General features: G+C 36.6%; 1 protein-coding gene across 2 annotated transcripts; it reads left to right on the top strand.

Annotated features, from left to right (window-relative positions):
- The first annotated feature begins 4,887 nt into the window (after window positions 1–4,887).
- Window positions 4,888–10,537, top strand: LOC127421093 (transcription factor 19-like). Of its 2 annotated transcripts, none has more exons than XM_051663856.1 (4): window positions 4,888–5,014; window positions 6,060–6,643; window positions 7,461–8,400; window positions 9,166–10,537. In XM_051663856.1, exons 2-4 carry the CDS (start codon window positions 6,355–6,357, stop codon window positions 9,494–9,496), a joined length of 1,560 nt encoding a protein of 519 aa, XP_051519816.1. In that variant the 5' UTR covers window positions 4,888–5,014; window positions 6,060–6,354; the 3' UTR covers window positions 9,497–10,537. The 2 variants fall into 2 exon arrangements, with proteins under 2 accessions (XP_051519816.1, XP_051519815.1); XM_051663855.1 differs by having other exon boundaries at window positions 9,163–10,537.
- The last annotated feature ends 319 nt before the right edge of the window (window positions 10,538–10,856 follow it).

The following is a 10,856-nucleotide window of genomic DNA, read 5'->3' as shown; positions in this document are numbered from 1 at the left end:
ATTTCAGCTCTTTTCCTTCTTTCTATTGAGCAGTCTGTCATGCTTTACTGAGAAACTAATGCTTTGATTCTTTAATTGCTTCTTATCTACGCACTTGGGAATGATTTTGAAGACACGAGAAAATAAATATTTTACCAAGACTATATTGTTATTAGCATTTATGAAATAATACTCACTCTTGTATGCACTGATGTCATAGAACTAGTTTATTCACACAATTACAGTTACATTTGCATGCTAGAGAATGAGAACTTGTATTGCATTACTTTGTCTCTGATGAGAAGTTTTCTTAATGTCGCTTTGGCAGTGAAATGTAAACATTTTGGTTTGTGGAATTTTTGTTTCAGTATCAAGTATGTCACTGGTTTTTGTTTGTTTTCAATTTTAATATTATTTTTTACTATTATGCAACAATATTATACTCATACAATGTGTATGCTTGTTGAGGTGCATTTCAGAAAGGCCTATATATTGTATTTTTCCCAGCTCTCCCACAATACATGTACTAATTATATATCTGATCAATTACGATTATACAGTACATATAAGCCTTTGGTTTAAGCCTATAATGTGTGTTCATTATATTTTGAACAAAAGTTTTAACCCCTCAAAGATCATTAGTTGGTTTAAATGCTCAATATGCATTAAAAAGCCTTGTCACTTTTATAGAAACAACAGCAATATATGAACATCCTGGAAGCCTGCTCAGGTTTGACCAGTGATTTACACAGATGCTAGTAATGCATTATTTATAAAATTCAGAAGTTGGTTTTTCCATTGAGTTACAGTACGCTGATCTCATTGTTTAAACTAATCTTCTGCTTACCGGCAAGCGTTTTCAGGAGACGGGCTTATCAAAGTGCTTCTTCTTATACCTCTTTGAGGAGCTATGATTGTAAACATGCTTAAAATGATATAATTTGTTCTTTCTTCAAATGACCATTGAAAAACTCACTAACAGATTGCAGCCTGAGATTGGACTGAAATAGACCAAACATAAGATAAATGACATACTTCCCCATAGCCTAATTCCATGGACATTAATCATGGTCTTGTACAAGTATGGTGGAGAGGATCTTGTTTTTAGCTACTTAATTTAGTGTTACATGTGTCTTTATAGTTATTGTTTGACTTTAAGCACAAATTTAATTCGAATTTGATTTTCTCCTTTGAATGAAAAATAAAAATAAACCTTGACTTTGAAAATCCTATTGTTTGTTTTCATGTTATGCATTTTCTAATGACACATTAAGGGAATTCCATGAACTCTGTTAAGTATATAAATATTCTCTACACTGTAAATAAATAAAAAAAAATGGTCACATTTACAGTAAATTAAAAAAAAGCATCTGTGTTTGCCAGAAATACACCGAAACAAATACAGTGATCATGTTTGAAGAATTACGGGATCTCATGCCTCTATAATTTGTGTACAACTGTATACTGTACAGTATATCATTAAAAGATATAATGTCAATATACCAACGTACTGGAACAACAATAAAATGGCTTTGTACTTTAAAATGTATTGCTAATCATCAGAGTTACAACAGAAGGCTGCGTGATGACATAAAATACATAAAAAGGAAGCATTTCCAGGAGCATTAAATATTAGTTTAATAGTTTATCTTAAAGTAAATGTATTGTCTTGTTAAACATAATATAAATGTTCACCATTAAAGACATTTTCTGGGTTCAATACAAGTTAAGCTCAATCGACAGCATTTCAAGTCAAGTCAAATTTATTTGTATAGCCCTTTTCACAACAGGCGTCAAAGCGGCTGTACATGAGATTATACTATAACAAAAACATGAATGAATATAATGTCAATATTAGTTATTTATGTTTAGAACTATTAGTGGTTAAAATTAGTAAACTAAGTTAGTGTTATGGGTCAATGATTAAACAAAATTATTTTGTATGAATTATACGTTTTAGTGTTAAATTCCTCAAAATCATCCCGAATTAACTGAGAAAATACACGTAGATGAATTGTCCTTTCATTCTGGCCAATGAAGGATAATTCAGTTTTTTCTATGTAGTTTAAGAGAGTGTTGTCCCTCCTTTGACCAAGTTGATATAGGTATAATTCAGTGAGAAGCATCACAGTCCGGCTGGATGCTTATGGAAGGTAGACAGCATTTGTGGCAAAATATTCATTACCACAAAAATGTATTTCGACTTGTCACTCGTTTTCTTTCAAAAAAGCAAAAATCTGGGTTACAGTGAAGCACTTACAATGGAAGTGAATGAGGGCCAATTTTTGAACTTTAAAATGCTCACTTTTTCAAACGTATAGCCACAAGACATAAAAGATACGTGTGTTAACATGATTTTAGTGTGATAAAATCACATACTAACCTTTTCTGTGTAAAGTTATAAAAAAATAAAAAAATAAATAAAATAAAATAAAAAAAAGCGATTACATACCCAAGTATGAGAACTTTGCGACTCTTCCTCAGTGTATCTGTCTGATTTGAACATGTAGGGTGACAAGATGACAAGCACACACATCTGAAGCTGAACTAACACTGGTACTCCACTAAAACAACCAATAATTTTGCTCTAAATGTTACGTTTGTGCTTAGATTACATTTGTGCTCAAAAGTTTGCATACTCCGGCAGAAATTGTGAAATTTTGGCATTGGTTTTGAAAATATGACTGATCATGCAAAAAAACTGTCTTTTATTTAAGGATAGTGATCATATGAAACCATTTATTATCACATAGTTGTTTGGCTCCTTTTTAAATCATAATGATAACAGAAATCACCCAAATGGCCCTGATCAAAAGTTGACATACCCTTGAATGTTTGGCCTTGTTACAGACACACAAGGTGACACACACAGGTTTAAATGGCAATTAAAGGTTAATTTCCCACACCTGTGGCTTTTTAAATTGCAATTAGTGTCTGTGTATAAATAGTCATTGAGTTTATTAGCTCTCACGTGGATGCACTGAGCAGGCTATATACTGAGCCATGGGGAGCAGAAAAGAACTGTCAAAAGACCTGCGTAACAAGGTAATGGAACTTTATAAAGATGGAAAAGGATATAAAAAGATATCCAAAGCCTTGAAAATGTCAGTCAGTACTGTTCAATCACTTATTAAGAAGTGGAAAATTCGGGGATCTCTTGATACCAAGCCAAGGTCAGGTAGACCAAGAAAGATTTCAGCCACAACTGCCAGAAGAATTGTTAGGGATACAAAGAAAAACCCATAGGTAACCTCAGGAGAAATACAGGCTGCTCTGGAAAAAGAGGGTGTGGTTGTTTCAAAGAGCACAACAGGACGATACTTGAACAAAAATGAGCTGCATGGTCGAGTTGCCAGAAAGAAGCCTTTACTGTGCCAATGCCACAAATGACAACACCTTGACATGCCTCACAGCTTCTGGCACACTGTAATTTGGAGTGATGAGACCAAAATAGAGCTTTATGGTCACAACCATAAGCGCTTTGTTTGGAGAGAGATCAACAAGGCCTATAGTGAAAAGATTACCATCCCCACTGTGAAGCATGGTGGTGGCTCACTGATGTTTTGGGGGTGTGTGAGCTCTAAAGGCACGGGGAATCTTGTGAAAACTGATGGCAAGATGAATGCAGCATGTTATCAGAAAATACTGGCAGACAATTTGCATTCTTCTGCATGAAAGCTGCGCATGGGACGCTCTTGGACTTTCCAGCACGACAATGACCCTAAGCACAAGGCCAAGTTGACCCTCCAGTGGTTACAGCAGAAAAAGGTGAAGGTTCTGGAGTGGCCATCACAGTCTCCTGACCTTAATATCATCGAGCCACTCTGGGGAGATCTCAAACGTGCGGTTCATGCAAGACGACCAAAGACTTTGTATGACCTGGAGGCATTTTGCCAAGATGAATGGGCAGCTATACCACCTGCAAGAATTTGGGGCCTCATAGACAACTATTACAAAAGACTGCACGCTGTCATTGATGCTAAAGGGGGCAATACACAGTGTTAAGAACTAAGGGTATGAAAACTTTTGAACAGGGGTCATTTCATTTTTTCTTTGTTGCCATATTTTGTTTTATGATTGTGCCATTCTGTTATAACCTACAGTTGAATATGAATCCCATAAGAAATAAAAGAAATGTGTTTTGCCTGCTCACTTATGTTTTCATTAAAATGGTACATATGTATATTACCAATTCTCCAACGGTATACAAACTTTTGAGCACAACTGTAAATCTCAACTACATCTGGGTGAAACATCGTGCCAGTTTTGTTCGTGCTTTCTTTGTCTTTATGACTTTTTTGCAGTTTATTATAGTTTAGTAACATAATGATATAGTGATTGATGTATGTCCTCAAGAAATCATACATGCTCTCCTCAAAATCCCAACACCACAATGAAAGAATTAATGGACATATGCTGCAACAACAGCTGTGTTAACTTGACAACGGAAGTAATTAGCATATTTCTCGCTAAGCATCATGGGAGGTAGGAAAATGGTGGATAATCTGCAGCATATTATTTCATGGGAACATAAAACTCACAATACAGGTTAGGTTAGTTTATGCATTGTGGTTGTTTAAGTTGAACATTAGGCATTAGCTAATTACTTTGAATGTTTATCTTTCAATACAAGATCCAAAATGGTCTACGATAAAACAGTAAAAACTAACTGTCAACATGATAGTTTTATATGCAAAAAAATACAAAACTAGTTGTGGATTATTTTGAGTATATATTCATTAAAAACGTTAAGGGTAAGCTTATCACTCCATAATAATCGAACAATAATCATAATATTTTTGTTTAAATCGCCTACACTGTAATGCACTATTTGGCTGGCTGTCTCCTTGACAACATTGACGGAAGTGGCGTCGTTGAATTTCGCGCAAGGAAACCCATGCTGCTTCTGGCGCGCCAAATTTCAAAGCACTTCCTGGGGCGAGAACACGACTACATTTACCACGGAGCCGAAATAAAATACAGATATCACCTTTTACCGCAGCATACCTTCATATTTTGGCTATGGCATGCTTTTGTAAGTGTTTACTCGTCAGAATGTTCGATGTAACGAAATGATTGCTTTTGTACATCAGTTCATTTCAGGTGGCATTGTGTGAATGTGTTCTCTGTGCTCGGCGACAACTGTACAGAAATAGCCGTCTAGTGCACTGCTTCTTCACGGCCCCTAATTTGCAGTTGTTTTCTAGAGAAATCTGTAAACAAATATATCTGCCTTTTCTGAATGCTTTTATATATTTGGCACGTTTTTAAAGTAGGATGTTGCAATTATTTGTGAAGGATGTTTGTGCAATGCATGGTGTAAATAATAGAATATCTTGGCAGTCCATATATCCCATGTAGACGTTTTATATACGAAAGTGTAAAACACATAATATGTATGTTCATGTATGGTTTTCACTGATATGAAAAGGTGTCATACTTCTTAAAATATTCAATATAATTTTTTTAATACAACAAAAATGGCCATTTTGTAAAATATATATTCCCAAATCATAGTGGAATTTGAATATGTATATATATATGCCCATATATAATGTGTGTGTGTGTGTGTGTGTATATATATATATATATATATACACACACACACACACACACACACACACACATATATATATATATATATGTGTGTGTGTGTATATATATATATATATATATATATATATATATATATATATAATGTATATGTATGTAAGTGTGTGTGTGTGTGTGTGTGTATGTATGTATGTCTGTCTTTATACATGGCCATTTATCAGATTTCTGTATAGGATGGACAAAGTATCCTTATTTTCAAATTTTGTTTGATATTTGATTATGCTATAAATTTGATATATTGGAGCAATATCATATAGTTTCTTTAATTCTTGTCATGTGCAAGTTAAAATATGCTTTCATGTAACACATGTGCAAAAAAAGTATTAATGCACTGTGTTCATATTTAGCAAAACTTTGTCTTGAATATGTAAAGAAAAATTAATAAACTGTAGGAATGCTAAGAATGCCATAAAAGGTTTAATCTTTGTAATGCCATTAAAGCCCTTTGTTGTACTCTGTTTTTCCAGAATGAAGACCAGTGAGTCACAGCATCAGGCCGGGGCACTACATGTTCACTTTTAATAGTACCCTTAGATATTTAGATATCTATTATCATCATTTTAGGTATTCCAAATATGTTAATAATCTTGTAGCTTGATTTTATTTACTGCATGTCATTTGTGCATCAGTGTTTTTATGAAAGTCATATTGAACAGACATTTTTAAGGCGAGCGTCTTCAATGGATAACATTTAGCCCAGTGTTATGTGAGTGGTCAGCTGTTGTTGCAGTTTTTCTGCACATTTATTTGTGGAATGTTAAAATGTCGTCAGGAGTCCAGCCGTGTTTTCAGTTGTTGAGGATCGGACTGTCGTCTAAAACAAATAGTAGTAACGGCGATGGAAATGAGTCTTCAGACCGTGACCTGTACACATTCCGGCCCGCACTGGCCCAGTGTGTGTTCCGGCTAGGAAAGGCCGCAGAGCTCTGCGACGTCACTCTGGAGTCAACGACTGTGTCCCGTATCCATGCGGAACTGCACGTGGAAAGGGAAACGGATGCTTCTGGAGAGGAGAGTTGGAAAGTCCAAGTTAAAGACCGCAGTAGTTATGGTAGGTGCTGTGTTCTATACAGGGTGAATACAACTGGTTTTATCATCATGTGATAATTTCAATCATGTATTACTGTTATTACTGTTACAAAAACTGGTAGTTATATAAGGATGTAAGACTTCAAATCCTAATATACACCGTCTTTTCAGACTGTTGATTGTCTTGAACTATTAGTTTTATCTTTAAAACCATAAAGTTTGACCACTAAATAATTAGGGATGCACCGATACCACTTTTTGTCTTCCGATTCCGATACCTGCAATCTCAGTATCGGCCGATCCCCGATTTTGTGGAGCGCTCACATATTGCGCATTGCACTAAGGGCTAAAATAGCTGCAAGCGCATCACCAGCATGCACGTGCTACGTATGTGTGTCAACAGCCGCGCCGTTCACTAACGTGCTGCACATGCATACAGTATATTTACTTATTAAACACACCCTTTTGCGATACACAAAGCTATTGCATGTCTTCAATTGGCTTTGAGTATAATGCACGAGTCATGGAGTACTTTAATTGTGCCTTTATGTTTCTTTTATGTAATTTTTTTAAGTTTGATAATAACGAACATGACTAAAACACAGTTTTGGATCGGGCTCGTCGGACCGATACCCAATCCGTCTACAAATGTCAGTATTAGAGCCGATACTGATCCAGGTATCGGAACGGTGCATCCCTAAATAAAATACAGATGTCATATTGGGTACTCATTTTATTTATTTGAGCTTTTTTTAATATTTTGTGGTTAGTCGGCCTATATCTGTAATGTTCATGTACTGACCTCTGAAAAATTAATGAGTTTCTCTCTGTTTCCACAGGGACTTGGGTAAATGATGGACGCCTCCAACAAGGGGTCTTATGTGAAATCTTTGATGGTGACACACTTAACATTGGTGGCCAGTCAGGGCGGACCAGCCCAGAGTTCTACTTCCTCTTCCAGAAAGTGCGTGTCCGCCCGCTGGACTTTGACGCCATCACCGTGCCCAAAGCGGGTTCCTTCTCATCTGACATTGAGAACCGGATCAGAACGTGCTCGGACCATAAACCTGACCCTGGTCTGGACATTTCAAAATTGTCCATCAACCGAGCCACCATCATCCTCAACTCCATCGGCAGCCTGAGCAAGATGAACGGAAGCAGTTGGACTTTTAAGAAAAGTGACAAAACCACCAACTTGAACACAGCCAGTACTCCAGCGTTCACAGCATTGGCTCCGCCCACAACTCCACCCCCTTTCCAAGCTGTTGGCGAGATTTCGTCGAAATCAGTCCCGGCTTCGTCAAAAAGCAGACGCAAGTCAGCTCACACTGTTCTCTTAGAGGACGACAGCTCAGATGATCCCGTACGCCGCAAAGAAGCGGACGATGGAAGGAGAGGACAGGCGCGGAAAAGACGACGACTTTATAAGTCAGAGTCAGAGGTGTTTCAACCGTCTTTCCCCAAACTGGAGCAGAACTGTGTGTCACAGCTCAATATTACAAAACATAGCGCCAGTGTTTTCAATGTGGCACCTAACAGGAAGTTCAGTCATTTTGTGAACATTGGTCACACCAAAGGCAATGGCATCAGTTTGATGCCCCTCCACCAGCAGAAGCCATGCTTGTCAGCGCCTGGTAGGAGACAAAGGGCGAATAGCTCTCCGGTATTTACAGGCCTGGGCATGGGAGGTGAGAATTACAACCTGACCGCCCCATTAGCAAGGATGTCCAAGGCAGAGAAAGCAAGGGGGCAAATTTCTAGGTTTCAGGCCTCAACCGGGTGAGTGGACTTGGATTGTTACACACAGTGTTCCAATGGTCATTGAGGACCTAGAAGTATCTGTGAATTTTAAAGCTGAAGTGGGTAATTTTTTCAGTCTTAATATGCAAAGATTCTCTGATTGGAGGAGCTTTTCAGGATCATGGGTAGTGCCGTTTTTCACCAGAAATCTCACTATTAAAAATGATTATTTAAAAACTAAGTTTAAAATTATGCTGATTGATAGCTTCAACAGAAGCATTATACTATTTATTTAACAACCTCAGAGCTCACGGAAGGACTGTATTTAAATGTTTATGAAAAGTTAAAATCAATTTGTCTATGAAAAAAAATAATTCAAAATGTTGATTTTTACTTGCAGAACTAGTCTGTTGAGCTGTATTGCATTAGTGCAAGTATTACAAACTTCAGCTTTAAAATGATGATTTACAGGCTTGGGAAAGTCATGGAATTTTCTATATTGACTATATATTTTTTAGTTATGCTCAGCTTTAACATATTTCATTGCCTAGAAGCTGATTTTTGTGAATGCACTCCCTACAATATAATTTTTAAGAATCCTTATCCAGTTATCACAAATACTTGGAAAAGTCCTGAAAACGAATTGGTGAAAAGTTGTGGGAACCCTATACACACACTTCTGTATACACACATATAGCCTACTTGGAGCAATATATTGACTTCCTGCTATGACAATTCAGCATTTTGCATTTATTAATGTAAATTTTTTATTTCTTTACATTTCTTTACATTTCTCTGCAGTAGACGACGCGGGAGACCCAGAAAACACCCACCACCCCGACCTTCCCTTCCATCTCCCTCATCCTCCTCCAGCACCTCTTCCTCCTCCTCCTCATCTTCATCATCCTCTGAAGATGAAGACAACAAAGACATAGGGGTCGTTCAGGGTGTCGAGCCATGCGCAGCAGCACGCTGTCGGTTTCCACAGCAGGACACCGTACAGTGGATCCAATGTGATGATTGTGATGCCTGGTACCATCTGGACTGCCTGCCTCACGACCGCAACCGAGACTTGCTGCTACACGACCCGAATGCAGACTTCCACTGTGGCTGCCTGAGAGCCAGAAACCGCTGAGTACATGAATCAATCAGGAGGAGCTTTGTCAAATCTCTTGTTTTGGACCCTTTAATAAACCAAATATGCTCAAATACATTGTTATTATTACAGTCATATTCATGGGGATTGGTAGATCTGTTGCTTTTTGGCTTTCACATAGAGAACCACACAAAAAATATCTGGCAAGAATAGATAAGCATCAGTTGTTGATGTTTTCTGCACTGGTGCTAATTGTATCGAGTGGTGATTTAGGCTCATTTAGATTCAGTTGAGTGTGTTGGGTTTGCAGGGCAGGAAGTGTTTCAAGAGCATCTAAATACGCTCAAAGCACTGGAAGGTTTCTAACAGTTTATATTTACTTTACGATTTATACAGTATATATACAATAAAAAAATATTAATCACAAGGATGACAACTTAAAAAATGCATATAGAAATGATTGAACATAGAAATGAACCATTATTTGTATAAGACTTTGTATTTTCTACAGAAAATGGCGGTGCTTGAGGACTTGATGCTTTGTATATAGCTTAAAAAGAAAAACAATATTGTTGAAATGTGTTTTACCATTCAACACAAAGTAATCAAATACTGTACAAATGTTTTGAGTGGGAAATGAGGGTATTCATAATACAGTTGTGATGTCTTATTAATTGGATTCATAAATGAGCATTACTTGGACTTGTTTTTTTATTTCAGTACATTCTACAACTGGTGAAACTGAAATCAGTCTGGAAGTTTTTGATTGAATGCATGAGACAAGTGGAACCTGACATTCCTATGTGAAATTATTATTGTCATTTTACTCTTGAAATTCAATGCAAAACATTTAGAGTAATTATCAGTTGTTTATTGTTATGTGGCCTGATATTAACATTGATGATATTAAGCTTTGAGTCTGATCTTGACTAACCCCATGTAGTTGTTTGTGTCTTTAAGAATAGAATCTCTGTGGTATGAATGTTAAACATACTTTCACTCTCTTCACTTTAACTGGACATTATATATATATCTATATATGACAAATTACTCTTTGCAGTCTTGTCATGTTGGGAATCGGGGCTGAATAAAGAATTATATATTTAAAATACGACCTGTCAACTGTTTTTGTTAAATATCTTTTGCAGATGCATGCATAGATTGAATTAATGATGGGATAGATTTGAAAAGTGAAAATTTTTTGTGAATGGGTAAACAAAAATCTGTATAAATGTAGTATAACCTTCACTGAATGTATTTTCATGCACATTCTTACTCCAGTTATGGTTAATAACCCAACAACATCTGTGGTCATGTAAACACCTTAAACAGTTTTCTTGCATTGTATTTTTTAAATAAGCTGATATCAGCATATTGGTGTGGGTGTAAATGTACGTAG

The sequence above is a fragment of the Myxocyprinus asiaticus genome, chromosome 30 (assembly GCF_019703515.2).
Source record: "Myxocyprinus asiaticus isolate MX2 ecotype Aquarium Trade chromosome 30, UBuf_Myxa_2, whole genome shotgun sequence".
Taxonomy (NCBI): Eukaryota; Metazoa; Chordata; class Actinopteri; order Cypriniformes; family Catostomidae; genus Myxocyprinus; species Myxocyprinus asiaticus.
The sequence above is the reverse complement of the archived record's forward strand: the minus strand, read 5'-3'. Positions and strand labels throughout refer to the sequence as shown.